The sequence below is a fragment of the Corvus moneduloides genome, chromosome 9 (genome assembly GCF_009650955.1).
Source record: "Corvus moneduloides isolate bCorMon1 chromosome 9, bCorMon1.pri, whole genome shotgun sequence".
NCBI classification, from domain to species: domain Eukaryota; kingdom Metazoa; phylum Chordata; class Aves; order Passeriformes; family Corvidae; genus Corvus; species Corvus moneduloides.
In genome coordinates this window covers 26671536-26689441 of record NC_045484.1, presented here as the reverse complement: position 1 = coordinate 26689441, position 17906 = coordinate 26671536, and the positions used below count along the sequence as shown (strand labels likewise).

Below are 17906 nucleotides of genomic sequence, written 5' to 3'. Positions count from 1 at the left end.
CCTATTGGATTGTCAGTGATGCGCTTTTTGTCTTATATGGTGTGGAGTTGCTGAGAAAAGTTACAAGAGTTGGGGTTCCCTACTGCCAGAAATATTTTAATAGTGGATTCGGTCAATCTACAGTAACTTTTCCTCCTTGTTCATCAGTTTATTTTACAAAAGTACTTTGAAAAGTGCAGTGCTTCACCTGCTGTAACTCAGCTATTGAGTTCCAGGGAACAACTTCAAAAGCCTGTGTGTTCGGCATGACTGAGGTCTCTGATGACTGACCAGATGCTGGTGAGCTCTTGAAGACACTGCATGTATTAAAAGTCTCTTTTCAAAAAATTTCCATCTCTCTGTTGCGACCAGTTAGTGTGGGAATGTTAGAACAGGGTGATAGAACTTTCTATACAGGGTAAATAAAATAGGATAAGAAACGGGCAATTCCTGCAACTGGTCATACTGAAATTATTGAAGGCTGCTGGTTTTACTGCTTCTAAAGAGTGGAAATGAAGATAATGGGGAAAATTTTAAAAGGCACTTAGCAAGGATAGAGCATTTTATCAAAAAAGGCAAGGGGTTTTGTGTTGGGTCTTTTTCACATCAGAAATGTTTTCCTGCAAATGCTGAAATGAAATGGCTCTCAAGGTAGCTAAATGTGTCTGAGTAGGTTCCAGTGACTCTTGGGCAATGGGAGCACTCAATAACAAAAGAGGAAAAAAAACATGTCTAATATGATCTGTTGAACTGGAGCATTTTAATCAGAGCTGAGTTCTGAAGGAACCAGGTGTTATTTTGCTCCTGGCAGCAATTGAATCTTCACAGGTTTTTCATGACATCACATCTTTTCCATGTCTTAACCAGTGACTCATCCTGCTTGCCTGTTTGTTCCTATTTCTAGCTGCCAGCAGGAAACACTAAGCTTAATGTTAAGATTCTCTTATTAATGACACATCCTAGTCTGCCCAAGGTCCCTCTCCCTTGTGATACCTGGTGGGTGGGTTGTTTTTTTCCCCTTCCTCTTTCCCAAGGTGACTTTTGTTTATCTGATTCTTGGTGGCTTCCACTCCAAAGCCTGCTTTTGCAAAGGCAATGTGTGTGTGAATGTAACATCCCCCTATAACCACGGGGCTGGGAAGTGGATTATCCCATCTCCAGGGCTGACCAAACTCCAAACAAGGTGCAAAAACCCATGGTGTGGGTGTTACAATGTGACATTTAATAACAGGGTAGAAGAAGTCTTTCCTTCGCTAGGTCTGATGAAGCCCCAAATTGTGGTGGGTGCTGAGTATTGGGGTGAACATAGCCTCTGTTCTGACTCTGAGCAGCCTGAGCAAGGATGTTGCCAAGTACGTGCAGCTTGTAGATGTTGCCAATAGCTGGACAATAAGCAACTCTTATTCTTGCATATTGTTCTTCTTTAAAAAAAACAAAACCCATGGAAATCACACCATAATCCTTTAAAAAAATTTGAAATGTTTATTTCTTTAGAGGCTATTTGTCACATACACTGCTAGAAAAGTCATGGTGCTAAGGAGATTAAATTCAGTACAGATTAGATGTTTCAGTGACATTTTATTTGGAACAAAGAACTTGTGGCTGGAAATCTTCACTAGAAGAAGGATGGTTCGGAATCAGGTTTTCTGATTTTTCAGACCTGCAGCAAAGAGCATCTGTCATGATCTAAACACTCAAATATGTTTCTTGTGTTAGTACCTTGCAGCTTCTGCTGCAACAGCCAAGTACATTTAAGAAAAGCTGATTGTACTCCTATTGTGAATGTTTGTATGATGGATCTTGAGACTAGAGGGCATCTGCACACAATGCAAATGCATTTAGGTCTTTTTCTTCTCTGGTAAACACTGAATTTTGAGTGCTCATTAATGCAAAACCTTCAAATTTTTGTTTCAAGCTACCCACTAATGGTCCTGTGGGTGTTTTTAATTGTTTGCGTAAAGGACAGACACACACATAAGCTGCAGAAGAACAGAGCTGTTAGCATGCTGGTGTAAATGCACCTCACAGAGACCCCTCTGTGCCTGCTTACAGCCAAGCTCTCTGATTCCTCTTCAGGGACGCCTAGCAGGTTCCTGGATGCTGGGGGCTCAGGCTGTTCTTCCCAGGCATTTGGCTAGAGTGTTAATTAGTGCTACATCACCCTTCTGCTGATCCCCACCTGTGCCTTGTGTACTTGTCTTCTAATGAGTTTGTGGTCTACCTGGAAATCTTGCAAACAACTTGGCGGGAGGGGAGTAATTTCTGTCAGTTGTTTTCTCCTTCATTAGATAAACAACTTGAACTTAAAAACCTGAAATGACTAATTACCTGAGGTTTGTGGTGTTTTAAACTGAGGGAAGGACAAGTGTTGTAAATGCTGAAGAAAGTGAGCTCAGATTTTGCAGTTTGTTTTATTTTATTTGTGCTGAGGCATCTGTGTGTGTGGGGTGAGGTATGCACTTAAGCTCTCATAGTGTGAGTCAAGAAAATTAAGCCAGTTTATCGCTGTCTAAGAAGCTAGTGTAACCTGAGGAAAAAAGTAATTTCAGGGTGATACTACAACAACTGAAATGCAGTTGGAGAAATGCCACTATAAGGCTGTGAGGGGAAATGACATGCTCTGTATCTGTACAGTAAAACAGAGCGAGGAAGCCATCAGTGACTCAGGAAGAGATGAATCACATCTCTGCATTGTAGCACATGGCTACCAGGGCAGGGGTGTTAACAAACTTTATATACCATGAAATACAGGATGCCTTTCCCTCACACACACTCCTCTGATAACCTGAGAAGGCAGGCCCACAAGTATATCCTAGTGAATATGCAATTTCACTTTCTAATGATTTAAGTGCACTGCCCACCTTAGGACAGGTTATGACTGAGCAAATGCATGTTATCCTTTGGGGTTCTGTACCTCCTGCAGCCCCATCTCTCACTAATGTATGAATTGGGGCCCATCCCCACACACAGGGGGATCACAGTCAGAATACTGAAATCAACAAACCAGATTTGCTTAATTTCAGAGCTTTCAGGAAATAGGACAATTTGGCTTTCTCAGTCCAATTCCTGACTGAGCCGAGGCACTAAGGTGGTATCAGGGCAAGTTTTGTAAGTCACCCTGAGTGTCCCTTGAAGCTGCCTCCCAGGACAGCCTGGATGCTGTCCTGGGTATGTCCCCACAGCTGAGTCCTTGCTCTGACCTGTTGTCAAAATTAATTTATTTCCAAATTATTCTGCATGTGACTTGACAACGTGTCTTGCAGTCACTTACTGCCTAGTCACAGCCTCATGCCCTAAGCCAGAGTGAGCACTGGTTAAACACAGAGGAGAAAATAGGACATGAGATTTGGAAGGCAGAAGAGCCTCTGAATGCAGGTATCAAACAATAATGCTGTGAGCATGAGAAGTGGAGAAGCCTGACTTCCTATGGATTTGTTTGGTTTTGTTGGTTGCAGAATCTCTGGAGTTACTGATACTGATTTAGGGCCTTCTCCTAATGAGACACAAAGAAAGGCTCTCTCATGTGAATCTTGTGGTGCTGGGAAAAGATAATCATTGCACTTAAGCTTTTTTCCCAGCTAAGGTATGCTTAAGGTCTCTCTTCATCTTACCAACTACTTTTTGTGTCATATGTAAAAACATTTGAACACATTTTCCCTCAGCAAAATTTGACCAAAAGTGCGTATGTGGAGACTGATGTTTTACTGAGCCTCATGTCTTTAGGAAATCAGGCTAAAATAAAGCAACTATCATCTCTCTGAATAGAAGAACAATACTATTACTGCTGAGACCTTCCTTCCTTGAAGAAATATATTTAGGATCTAGTTGTTGTGGCTGGTTTAGCTGTTCAGCAGCTAAGGGGAGATTTGGTGTCAGTGAATATGAGAGTGCTGTGTGGTGGATTTATCACTGGCGGGAAAAGAAATGGTCACTCAGGCTGCAGGGTGGAGCCCACCTCATTCTGATATTCCCACCTCTGACCTGTTGTCAGGAGGGAACAGAACAGTTCCTCAGCCAGTGTGCAGTGCTTCATCATGATCAGCCAATGGGCTACCCCATCTTGAAATAAATACACAAGTTTAAGGGAAAAAACCACTTATTTTCCCAGAGAACTGGTGGAGAAACAGCAAGATTCCAGCTACACAGCCTCTCCACTCGGAAATTCACAGTATGTTACAGCTGTGGATAGTCTCACAGTAGTGCAATAGCAGAGCCTTTTAAGAAAGCTGTAGGGAGCTTATTTACAAGTGCTGTCCTCCTACAGAGAGGCTCTGTGATGTTCTGGTGCTGAACAACAGGCGGCCAGAGACTGGCTGCTGTGCGTTCTGCAAGGGCCAATGGTGTCTCTTGCATGCAGCAAAAACAAAGCTGCATGTATGGGAATGATGAGGAGGATGATTTTAAAGCTGAGTAGTTTCCTACCCACTGTCTTCTGGGGATGTGGTGATGTGCTGTGTCTGATCTCTACTCCTGCCAGAGTGCTCTATGTGAATTTATTTTATTCTTCCAACTAGTTACATGGTTGTTAAGTTCTTTAGAGTCTTTTTCTTTAGAACTTTCATCACATTTTAAACCAGTGGCAGTAAATGCATTCTTCAGTTTGGGTTTTGGAGGACTAAAAGATGGTTCATTTTAGAACTAACCCATCACAGTAACTATAAGTTGACACCTCATACTGAGCGCACACTTTGAAGGCGATGCCTTTTGGCTCCCTGCAGCTGTTTCACAGAGCTGCCATTTGCCATAAGAAGGATGAAATGTGTTCAAAAGATAGACACCTTCTAAGTGAGAGAGACAATCGACTCCTTCTGGGTGAGAGCGCACGACTTCTCTCCCTGGTTCAGAAGGCAGGTCCAGAGGGAATGGATTAGGCTGTAGGACTGCTGTTTTGGTGTAGAAATATTCCTCAGTTTGAAAATAGGCTTGCAAAATGTAGAGGAAAAGTGCTACTGGCATCCAACAGATGGTAGTTGACATGTTTTCTAGCTGTCACAAGCTTTTCAGAATTCTTCTGTTGCATATGCCAGAGCTTCACCTTTGTGCTGCCCAGCTGAACACAGAAATGACAACTGCAGGTGGAGGGACTCTACAGGAACTCTCTGGGTAAACAGAATTAAGATGAACAAACAGAAGAGGATTAATAGATCTCAAATTAGTATGTGCACTTCAGACTTTGTGATTGGGATATTCCACATTAAATTCACTTTGTATAATAATGTTTATTGTATCAAATCTTTATTTCTTGTCTCTAACCTGAGGCAAGAAAGGAGTCACCAGCAGCATCTACCTCAAGGACATTTTCCTGACCATGACACTGAATTGCAACATGTGAATATTTTCTGCCTGGTACAGTCCTGGACTGGTTATTTTGCCTCTGCTTTGAAGTGTCAGCTTTCAGTGAACTCTGCTAACATTTTATTATTGCATTGGGCCTGAGGCAGAGAAGACCAATTAAAGGGTTGACATCTTCGGTATTTTTTTAATAGTACATGTGTCAAAATGCATTTAAAAAATAATGGTTGATGCAAAAGCCTAATTAATGCTAAAATGTAAGTAGAGTTCATTTCACTTGGGAGCAACTGAGAAGTCCAAAATGTATAATAACAAAAAGTGGTTGCTTTATTTTTTATATAGGACCTAATTACAATTCTTGCTTCTGAGAACTGAAGTCTTAAAGCCTAAATATTCCTTTCTGTTGCAGGATACAGCTGGACAAGAAAGGTACAGGACCATCACTACAGCCTACTACCGAGGAGCCATGGGCTTTGTCCTCATGTATGATATCACCAGTGAAGACTCCTTCAATGCTGTGCAGGACTGGTAGGAAATACTGGAATACCGTTGTTGTTGTTGTTGGGTTCGTTTGGGTTTTGGCCAATTCTCTCCCCACATTTGTTTGTTGAGAGCATTAGACATCCCACCCTCCATAGTGCTTTGCATCACTGTGTTCTTTCCTCTTCATCTAAATAGTTTGATTTATAAACATTCCTTAGAAAAAGTTCTACAGCTTCACTTTAATGAAAAGGTTGTAATTCAGATATTGTAGCATACTACAGTACTTTGTGCTTTTAAAAGTATCAATTTACTGTAAAGAAATTAATCCCTTAATGCTTTTTTGGGCTTATGAGGTTTCTGGCTATGCTGCTAAAAATACAGATTAACAGTGGTTGTTCAATCATATCTCAGGGATTTGGGGAAAGGCTGTGTTGATCCTCAGTAGTGCCCTGTGACTCCACTCAAATGTCTCGAAGTCATTTCTGCTGGTTACCTGGTTCCCTTCACTGCAGATAAGAATGGCCACCGTGGTAAGAAGGGCAGTGCAGTGGTTAATGTGCTCTCCTGAGTCAGATTTATTTGCAAGGATCTCAGTGACCTCCTGGGAGCATGTGACATCCTGGCTGTGGCACTGGCTCTCAGCATCTGCCTCAGCCTGGCTTTCTACTGAACACCTATTCTGTATCCCCTAAGCTAGGCTGTAACTCAAAAGCTGCAACAACATGGTTTGTTGTTTCAAGTGATTTGTCTTCTCTCCAAAGCTGCCCAGTTTTTGTTCTCTCTGTTCACTAAAGCAGTTGGTCATGATGGTCACATTCAAGGTGTAGTCTCCACTTTCAGCCCCCCATCCCCAGTACCACAACCCCACATGAACTACAGCCCCATCCTGAGCAGCCCTTCAGCAGCTTATGGTAGAGGAATACACTCTTTTCTTGTTAAAAACACAAACCCAGAGGTTTTGCCAGAACCAGTTTCATCCATCAAGTTTCATTCACCAAGCTCAGATGAAGCTTTTTCTGCAAGTGTCTGCACAGGGATGTTTTCCGTAGGTGTGCAGGCATGTGAGCTGGGGCAGCATCTTTCACTAAACCATAAATATTTCCAATTTGGTTCCCTGATGAAACAAGATCTATATGAGCACACTGTTCATCTACCTGTCTGTCTGTAGGTTCTGCTCTAGCAGGTTTTACTTACCAGTCTTAAATTAGCTGAAAATTACCGAGTCTCAGTCTCTGAGCTGCTATTATTTTAAAATTTGCAGAGGTGGAGTTTAACTTGAAGCTTTATATTGGAAGTAGTCTAAGGTCTGTTCTATCAAAGGCAGTGGTGTGAGAGTAAGAACTGGGAAAGGTCAGCTTTGTCTGTTTGATTTCATGTCTTCCTGTGCCATGGGAGCTGCAGGAATATCTTTGCTAAGAGCACCTTGTCAGCCAAAGGACAGAGGTGAACCATCAGTGTGTTTTTCCTCTGTATGTCAGGAATCTTTCCAACCAGCTTTAGGGTTCTGAGCCCAAATGAGATAGTGGGGTGGATAAAAAGGACCCATTTCCTTCCTTCCTGAAGCTTGTCCTCAGGAGAGGAGATGAGGGCTGCTGCCAAGCCAGCATCTCTGGGCCAGCAGAGTCCTCTAGTGGCTATTGCAACTGGGAGATGGTTTTTCCCAGTCTGCAAAATTGCTTTCTAAACATCCGAAGGCACAAGATATGGAAAAAAGAGCTTTTGGCTGGTGCTGGTGCTGCTCTATCAGTGTCTGCAATTCTCTATCATAGCAAGTGGGATTTTCTTTGGTTTTTTTCCCCACACCATTCTGCATGATACAGTTATGATTAAAAAAACTTATTACACTGGATATGGTCTTCAGTCAGGAACTGTACTCTCCATAGAAAATTAACGTGGCTACTACTTGAGCTCCTTTGTCTCCATCTCTGGTTCATTGGCACATGACTGTTTTAACAGCTCCCTCATTGGGCCACAAGGGAAATAAGAATATCCCTCCCAATCTGCCAAATTACTTCTTCCCTGGGAGATCTTTTATCCTCACTCTTCTTACGGGTGGATGTCCTGAAGAGAATCCTGGTTTGCTTTGTGTCACTCAGACGTCTCCTAAACCAAATAAAGGCACTTTCTCTCCTGAGTGAGAGGATCATGGTTGTGTATCAGGTATTCAGACAAACTCTCTAAGTAGAATGTGAATGCAAAGCAGAGTCTTTCCTTCACTGACATGAATCACCTCAATTAATGATGTTCATCATCTTAAAACCACTGGGAAAGAGACACAATTTAAATGCATTTGGGAATACCTGGAACATGACTTGTTCTCTTGTTCACTGGAAAATGTACAACATATTGTATGAGAAGCCTTAAAATGTTAAGCCTGAGTGATTTTCCTTACTGCAGTGTGGCAAGAGTTCTGTCAGGTTATTTAACAAGAAAAAATACAACTAGGCAAACAGAAAGATAGGTTTTAACTGATATTTGAAAATAAGTAACTATTTCAGTTGAATATGTCTTTCCTGTAGGGTGACTGAAAGGGTTAAATGAGCTTTCATAGCTTGCAGCTCAGTTTCTAGAATTTTTTTTAGTAGTCTTCTTTGACAGCTGTTATTTGATGTTGGGTCGATAGTTGTGTGTAGATAAATCAGTTGTTTATAACTCATTTGAAACTGCAATGGAACTAAAATATACTCAGTACTTGAAACTGTAAAGTAAATAGAAGATATTATGGAAGCTCTGCTTTGGACAATCTAGACAATTTCATAGAAGGAAAATAAAAATTGGTAAAATTTAACTTATATCTAAGTGACAGCTGAGTTCATCAACATTTATCTTTAACCCACACTGAATTGTTGATACCTCCATGTAACTGTGAACCTGAGACTATTTTTCTTCTAAGCACAAGGCATGAAGTTTGTGCTTTTTTGTTAATTTGGGGAATTCAGCACAAACAAGGCACAGCATTTTATTGTATCACAGAAATATGTTTCTCCCAGTGTGTATATTGGGCTGCCCTGATAGGTGTTGAAACAGCTCCATTACACAAGCCTTGCTATTTATTAGTTTATCTTTCCAAAAGCATCTGGAAATTTTCTGCTCTTCTTTTTGTATGGACATCAGGGTTTCTTTTACATGTTCTTCATAACTTTTTTGGTCGGTTGGTTGTTTTTTATTCCTAAGAAGAAGAAAGATTGGTGTTCTGTAAGAGGTTTTCCACTGACTTGTACAAAACAAGGAGAAAGATGCATTTCTCTGGGAGATCCTTCATGCTGCTTGCTTCTTTTTCATTTTCTAAGTTATTCTGTTTAAATAGTTAAGATTTATGTCCCCATGTGATGCCAGGGTACAATGAATTTTCATGTGAAATGAATCCAGAGACTGAACTGTGAATCAGAAAAGGAGACTGCTTTTAGTTGTTTTAAATTGAACCTGGGGAGACTTTATTTCTCTCTGTTGCTTATGGAGGGAGACTGGGGAGATGTCATCTTCCTGGGCTTTTGGCTGATTTCTGCAGTCACCCCCTTCTCTGATGAGCTTTGAGAAACCCCAGAGTCCCAAAAAAACTCATCACAGATTCATATTAGCTCTCATGGGGCGTGTCTACATGGAGGCGTTCAAAAAAGTGACACTGGAGGAGCTAAAATTGGGATTGGAGTGAGTGCCTTTCCAGGAGGACACTAGGGAGAGTAAGAAGTTTCATTGCACACACTCTTTGTTTATTTTTGCATGTTGCACTATGGGCCTGGGCTTGGGTGAGGTTCCTATTCCCCAGGGCAATCCAAGCAGGCTGCTGCTTCAAGGCAAGTTGCACAGTGCAATGACACCCTTTTTCCCAGTTATCTTTGGAGTAACACAGCTGCTTTCCATGGAAAAAAGCAAGTAAACAACTCAAACTAATTAAAAATTGTCATTAGTAGATCAGAGCTGGAGGCTGCTGCTAATTCAGAAGAGAAGGAATCAAATGCTTTATTGTTAAGGGAGTTAAGGAAACTTACACAGAAGTAAAAGTTTGAGAGGACTCCTGGCTCTCCTGGGAAGTGGCAGATTTGCCTGAAACTGTAGTGTCCTGCCTGGAGTGGTGGTGAGCAGGGGCAAAGAGTGGGAAGGCGAGTCAGGGAATGCAGGAGGATGGAGGAGAGGAGTGTATGGCTTCTGGCAGTGCAGCCTAATTACCCTTGGGAAGAAGGGAGCCTTAAAAGATAGAGCTGACTTGGTGAAGATAAAATAGGTTGTGCGGGTCTGAAAAGATGGATGAAAGTGAATGCTACTGAGCTAATAATGTTCTGCTGCTGGCTCTGGGACACCTCACCAAGGATGGTGGGACAGGACTCGCCCCTCAGGATATATTAAAAAAATATTCTGTTTTGTCATGGAAAAGTTCTAAAAAGGCTAAATGTAAGGTCAGAGCCCCGGGATCCACAGTGAGCTTCACTCCAGTTTCAGCACATGAGCCACAGAAAGCTTTAGAGGCTCCAAGTTCACCTGAGTGCTCCTGCCTAAGCTCCCATGCACTGCATCCCTGTGCCCCTGAAGCTGGTGTTGGTCTGTCTTTGCAGCTGCTGTCTCCTGCCTTACCCTTAGTCCTGCTGGGTTCAAGTATTAGCTCATAGAGCCTTGCTTTGATCTCATATCTTCCCAATTTGGTAAATTCCTGTTTCTGCTTTTCAGTTGTTTCCATGTTCCTATGTGATTTTCAGTTTCCATGAAGTTTTCCAGTTCAAGCAAAGACAACTTGATGCTTCCATCTGTTCTTACGGAGTTCCTAAAACTCTACAGCAAAATGTGCTGCAGAAAAGGAGAGAATTATTACTGTTCTGTCTTATATAAGAAGTTGTAAATCCAGCATGAAGTGTGCATCTACTGTGTGGCTTTTTCTATAGGACAATATCCTTCAGAGCTGTAACTGATTGTTGTTCGTCTGACACATGATAGCTGAAAGAGAATAAGCTTTACAAAAAGCCTTTTTTGTCCCTAATCTTCAAAAATTACTCGATTCAGTTTTTTATCTGGATCCTGTGATCTTTAAAACACTTGCAAAATCTCAGCAAGAAACTTTGTTGTCACACAAAGTTAAGGAGTAGTAAAATAGAACAGTGCTGTGAGTTACACAGTCTGCATTCTTGCTTTGTGTGTAAGCCTGGTCATTTGTCTTGGGACCCACACACAGCCTGGGGATGTTGATACTGCCATTAATGGTACTTGTTTTCATATTTAATACAGGATTGTATTTTGGCACAGCTGATGGAATGTAACCATCTCTTTTCATCTGCTGTAGGGCCACACAAATCAAGACCTACTCCTGGGACAATGCACAGGTGATCCTGGTTGGAAACAAATGTGACATGGAGGATGACAGGATTGTTCCCATGGAGAAGGGGAAACATCTGGCGGATCAGCTGGGTACATGCAAAACTTTTCTTTCTACCTTTTTTCCTCTGCTTCTCTATACTGTGTTCCTTTTAGTTTGTACAATAATAAGTCCTTCCAGCAGTAATACTTCAATAATGGTCTCACAACTAAGAAGTGTAATATATTCTAGTTTCATATTTTACTTGTTTTGTGCTCATTAGGCCAAAAATACCTGGTAGAATAATTGTAGTGTTGCTGTATCTATAAAGGTGATGTCTAGGGGTGAAAGGAATATAAAGCTTTTGTGAAAAGCTTTTATTAGCTTAGCAGAACAAAAAGAGAAGAAGGTTTCATAAACACAATTCTGTCTCCAAGTACCATGTACTCATTGCAAATCAATGCAAACATTGATTTTTGTTGAAGCTTTTTTTTTTTAACTAAACAATGAAAAAGAAAGAAGTTTATATATCAGAACTGAAGAATTGAGTAAAACATATTTTTAAAATGTACTAGGCTTCTCTATCCAGGTAAGAAAATGACATTACGTTATTGATGTGGGATAGAAAAAGCAAAACGGTTCCATTGAGAGGAAGCTGGGATTGCAATGAAAATTTTATAATGAAGAGCAAAGTAAACTAATACTTCTTTATAATTTATTTATCATTTTTCATTATCTATTATAGCATATAAGATATTTTAAATATGAAATAAGGGATCTACGTTAAAATTTAACTATTCTGTTGTCTTTCATTAAAGAATTCAAAGTAGTAAGTAAATCCTGTTAAAATTTCATTCAGGTAACAGTGAAGACCCTTACAGTGGGCATAAATATTTGCTTAGCTTGTAAGAGTAGAGATTCTTACCAGACCCAAAGGAATTACCATCATCCTCAAGTTATAAAATCCTGTGTTGTCTTCAATCCTTAGGCACTAATTGGAGGGTGCATAATAAACTGTTAAATTGGGGGTACTGGAGTTCCAGGACAGTAGTTTAAAGTGTGGCCTTGAAGGTGTAAATTCTACATATGGCACACACAGAGGGGTCCCATTCATGGCTGGAGCCTTGAGGCACTGCCATCCTAAACAAATAACAAGCAAATATCAAATTAGACCCATTGTTATTATTGTAATAGTAAATCTTGACATGTAGGACTGGCAAAGCAAACAAAGACATGGTTAGTTTGCCAAGTCAGTTCTGTGCTCTTTTTTACCCATCAGAATTTAATCTGCTTTTGAAAACATGAATGTGAATAAACTTGGTTCCTGGCTTGCAGACTCTCAGAAAGGTTGTGGATGCATGCATGGGCACCTATTTCACAGGAACAATTACGCTGCTGGTAACTGAAAATTTGTCCAGACCAAAGTAGCAGCAAATGGAGTTTTATTTTAACTCCCACTCCAATTTGGACTTCTAGTGTTTTTTTCTCTTCCCAAAATTAATCTGTTTGTTTAAATACAAACTTGGCATCTAGAATCTGAATCCTTTACTAGTGGGACACTTCAAATCACACACACACACACAGGGTTACCACAGCAACTGATTCCATCAGTAGGAAACTGTTTCACAGAAGAATCCCCAGTTCTGCCCCGACCTGGTGCTTGTCCAGCTCACCCTGGAGAAACACACCCCAGTGCAGAGCAGCCCAAAAGCTGATTATGCCTTTGGGAAGTGCTGTCCCAGCCCTGCTCTTCTGTGCTCCCAACTTCCAAAACACTCTTTTTAAAAGAGCTGAAAAATAGATCTGATTTTATCAGATCAGTTTTTCATTATAGTAACTATGCCAATGTGTACAGCATTATATGAAATTATTTTGTGAGTTAGGTGGGAGGAATCTCTTTAATTGGCTATTGACTGCTTAAAGTGCTAATGTTCATCATAATGATTCACATAAAGGTTATCCCCTCAGCATGTTTCTCTAAATTTGCATAGTGACATTAACATCATTGAAATAATTCCCTAATCAGATTAAGAAATTGTTATTGGCCTGAATGTGAACTGAACCAAAACAGATTGGTGTAGCAGAAGCTGAGCCAATGTTGGACTGACTGATATCTAAGTGCAGTTCTCTGATTTCCTGTGCTTTTTATATACATTTTTATTCATCAGCAGAACAGCAAATGGGGCAGACATAACCCCTGTGTGACGCAGGACAGCCCTCCCTGTTTGCTAACAAGGCAAAATCTCTACCGTCACTTCACCCCTTGTCCCATGAATCTTAAAAAGGGTTTGAATGGGGTGGATATCTACTTAGCTCACACATCGAGGTGACTCAGCCTGCCAGCAGTGGCAGACTGATCAGTTAAGACAAGTTTTCTCTTTCTTTGTGGCAGAATCAAAGGAAACTGATGCAATGCAGAATATCCCCAGAATGAAGCACAACAGAACAGAGCTCATTGCAAAATAAACTCTCCGTGGTGCCTCAGCTCTCGCTGCTGGCAATTTAATAACCTGACAGGACAGAAGCAACAGCTTGGTTGGCCTTTGAGGGCCCTGGGGTGAGGGAGATAAGGAAATGCTTCACAGTTCAGGGCATTCCTGCTGCTGAGGCAGGGCCAGGGCTGTCTGTCAGAGGCTGCTTCTCCCCTAGCGCCTTGTGGCAGCGGGAAGCAGCAGGAGGAGCTGGTGCCATGCCCTCCTTGGTGTAACTCCAGCCTTGCTGGTCTGGTTTTTTAATCAGAAAGGGACAGTGTTTGAGGGTCAAGGAGCATTGTGCTTTTGGGCACAGATGTTGGTCAGCAGAAGGAAAGCAACCACGATCTTCCTTCTCATTCTGGCCTCTGCTCTTGCCAGAGGGCAGCGGCTGCAGCCCAGGGGACCTGCACTGATGGAAGGGGCAGAATTGACTCCCTTACCCTGGGTTTACTTAGATCTGCAGATATGCTTACCAGGGTGATGGGAAGGATCCATGTATCCCTTTCATTCCTAATGAAGCTTGATAAATTTTAAAAGTATTTCTGCTCACCATTCTTAAGATTGTGGGAATAGACTGACTTTAAGGATTATCTGATGTCTTGTTTTCTTTCGGTAAATCCTGAAAAAAAGGGTATTTTAAAAACCATCATGATCATCAGTCTCTATTGATACTTTCTGTCCACTTTTCCCCCAGGTTTTGACTATTTCGAAGCCAGTGCCAAAGAAAACATCAACGTGAGGCAGGTGTTTGAGCGTCTGGTGGATATAATCTGTGAAAAGATGTCGGAGAGCATAGAATCAGACAATTCCAGGGGCAGTTCTGGAAGAAGCATGCGGCTCACGGACAACCCCCCCCCTTCACAGCAGAACTGCTCGTGCTAGTGACCTTTCACACTGAGAAATGTCCTTCTCCCCGATTAAATTTTCTCTTTTCATTTGTGGTGGTGCATTATCATGTAGTCCAAAGGCAGAAGTGTCTGTTGTAGGAAATTGGTATGTTTGTTTAATGTGCTGGAGTGTTAATATTATGTATTTCCTCCTCCAATAATTTAATAATCTGAAAAAATATTGTAAGTGCATCTCCTGTGAATGTGAATTACACTGAAGAAAAATAATTGTGTAGTGATGCAAATGTTATTTCTACAGAGAATGTTGCATTTTTTAATTGTAAATTCATCTATTGCAGAAAGAGTTTTTTTGTCAAGAACAGCAGGAAGCACAAAAACCAATTAGAAGGGACCAGGTCTAAGAGAAAAAAGAAAGATCTCTTATAAAGCAAGAATAGGCTTTTTTTAAACATAAAACAAAAAAAAACGCCAATCCCCAGATATTTTGAAAATTGTTGCTGTCCTCCAGCCACGGATCTCAGTTTTTCTGTAGGATGGAGCAGAAAGCAGAGAATTTCTGTCTTAACAGTGTGAGGTCCTCCAGAGTGTGAGGAAGGAGGAGGTTGGATTTTGTGTCAAGTCTCTAAACAGATGAAGATCACAGGGAGGAATCAAAGCTGCTGGACTGAGGAGGAGGAGGAGGAGGAGGCCTTGCAGCCATTCCTGTATTTCCCGGTGCTTTGGCTGGTGCTGAGTGAAGGAGTGGGAGCCCTTGCCTCCAAACTTCTCCACCACAGCTTGCTGGGGGTGTTGCTGTGTTTAGCACATTCCTGTCCTAATCCTCTCTTCCCAGAATTTGACTGTCCTGCAGTCCCTGTATCCTGTAGTTTTACCTCTCCAGGTCTGGATCTTCTCTCATCAACTACTTGCTGGTGGATTTGTTGCAGGATGAATGAAAAGGGGAGCTGGCTGCTGCATGCTTAGTTGGAGGCAAAAACATGTAAGACATGGAACTGCACTGTCTCAGAGAGACAAAAATATCAGGAGGCAAAATGTGAGTGTTGGCAGGTATTTGTGCCAATATTATTATATTTTCTTTCTGCATTTTGTTATTGATTTGGTTTTTTAATCTTGTTCTAGATGGGCATGTCTGGAGGGATAGATTTTCTGGTTTCAGATTCAACCACAAAGTATAATTTAAGATAAAGAGGAGTGATTAATAAAACACGACTGCAAATGAAACATGGCAAAGACATCCTGTTATTCTGTGAACTTTATGTGGCATCATGCTTTGAAGGGAGGAAAAATTTTTAAATTAAGTGGATATGGAGAGAAGTTGGTTGTCTTAAGGGGAAAATGCTGGAAAACTTTATGTCTTTACCTTTGATCTGTGATATCCTCTGACTGAGGGACTTCGTGATGTCAGGAAAGGGAGTCGCCTGCCCTCTGTCCTGTAACGTGCTGGATCATGACACCAGTGAGTGCTTTTGTAATTTCCTTCTGTTGTGTCTCAAAGTGTAATAGCTCTAAGAAAAAAAGCACAAAATTCTGGACAAAAATGCAACTCTTTTGGAGTGGTTTGAGCTCATTGTGCTAAAGGCTTGATCCCTCTTTTTGTGTGTTGCTTTCGGGAATCTTTACTGTGACGTGTTCTGGGTATGTGTGATCTCGTCTTATGAGTGTGATTTGTGCAGTGCTGGGATTGTGGTTGTTGTATCTAAACCCCTGAAACTGCAAAATAAAGAGAAATGTACTCACTGGGTGTGGCCAGAGAGCTTGTGTCAGCCGCATTTTTGGCGTTAGGAATCCTACGCATGTGTGAAGGAGAAATCTTTTTAATGCTTTAAGAAAAGTACATCAGACTACATGGATCTTTCTTTGGCAGGGTGATGGTCTTTGAACCCAGCAATCTGCAATCACTATGTAGGTTTAGAACAGTGAAGAGAAGGATTATTTGGCCAATAAATGTATAGTGTTTTGTTCTAATTGTAGAGGAGGCAGGTTTCATGCAACTTATATAACTAGCGATAAAATAAAAGAATTCTACATCAGATTTTGAGCTGTGCAGATGTAACTTAGTACTGCAATGCAAATAAAGATTTGTCAGCTCAGCAGCTCACTGGCAAAACAAAATGGATTCAGCAGAAATGGAATTTCAATTATTTTCTTTGACTTACTCTGTTTTGTTTTGGTTTTTTTTTCCCTAGCAAAAAGGACCTTTCCCTTTTCCACTCAATATATAATTGTGTTTCATTATGTTCTGGTCAAGTCAGATGGGCTTCTTTAAAGAAGAATAAAAGTACATTCCAGGCCCCTCAGCCTAGAATGGGCAGAATTGTTTTTCACAGGACAAGCCAGCAAGTCTGAAGAAAAGAGAGTTGGGAATTCTACCCTGCCTTATATTGCATACATGGAGAAGCCTGATATTTTTTGCAGAAATCCTGCAGAGTTTATTTCGAATAAGGAATCAAATCATCACAGGCAACTGATACATCTTTGCATTAGTATATATTTTGTCTATCTCATCATCTTATATTTGCTGTGAAGGAATACAGGGAAAGCCTTTTGCCTTAAATGGCCTGCAGCTGGTTTCAGGATCAGCAGTGAGTCAGTAGTAATTGTTACTTGTATTAACTTGTAAGAGGAATGGCAGAATGTGAGACGGTGATTTGTCACGGCAAGAGAAATAAATCTGCTTGCACTGAAGGGAAACTCGAAATTTGTGATGTGGGCTTGTAGAGAGCTTTCCATTTGACTGGGAGCGGCCCAGCATAGTTGTGTTGTTAAAACAGCCTGTCTGCAAGGTAAAAAAGGGGCACTAGAGTGTGAAAAGAAAGAGGTGACGGCTCCTCTCAAGCGTCTGTGTATGGCTTGTACAAAACAAGTGCTCCAGCAAAAGCCACAGGCAAACCTTGGGATTAGAGATGGGTCTTGGCTTCCATCTGGTGGAGGAATAGAGAACTGAAATACCATCCAGGTCGACATCCAGGCTGAATTATCAGCCCCTGTACCTCAGGCTTGGCCTCTGACCCCGTACCTCGGCTTTCAGCGCCTGCTTTGCGGCCAACGGCGCCGGGAGCGCTGGGATTGCAGGGAGGCAGATGCGGAGCGATGCACAAGGGCTGCGATAAACGCAGGAGCCTGGCGGTGCGTGCCGCTTGGAAGCGCCAGGGGATTTGAGCCGAGAGGCACAGCAGCATTCCCACTGTCACTGCAGCGGCACTGGAGTGTGATGGGGGAAAAGGATATCCACGAATCGGAAAGTGCTGAGACCTGCCGAAGTAGCCACATTTGTAAAGAACAAAGAGTGATTTCTGCTAAGCAGCCATGGGTGCAGACTTTACGCTGTTCAGGACACATCGTGTTCCACCATCCCGGGAAGAGCGATCCAAGGAACCCCAGGACCTGCCATGCTGCCGGCAGCCGGCCCGGCGAGCTGATTGGTCCTTGCAGCTTTGAGCGACAGCCAGCTCGACCAATTGGTGAGGGCCGTGAGAGGAGGAGGCTGGCTTCCGCCAGCTGGCTGTTGGACTATTCCAACGTGAGAGCAGGGGGGGGGGCACTACTCAG

General features: G+C 41.8%; 1 protein-coding gene across 5 annotated transcripts in view; it reads left to right on the top strand.

Annotated features, from left to right (window-relative positions):
* The window catches only part of RAB3B (RAB3B, member RAS oncogene family), a 50980-nt gene extending 34872 nt beyond the window's left edge, over positions 1-16108 (top strand). For all 5 annotated transcript variants that reach the window (XM_032118474.1, XM_032118478.1, XM_032118477.1 and 2 more), the window contains 3 exons: positions 5681-5799; positions 11024-11148; positions 14204-16108. In XM_032118474.1, coding sequence (XP_031974365.1) covers positions 5681-5799; positions 11024-11148; positions 14204-14391 — 432 coding nt within the window. In that variant the 3' untranslated portion in view covers positions 14392-16108. The remainder of the gene's footprint in view (positions 1-5680; positions 5800-11023; positions 11149-14203) is intronic.
* Positions 16109-17906: the final 1798 nt, after the last annotated feature.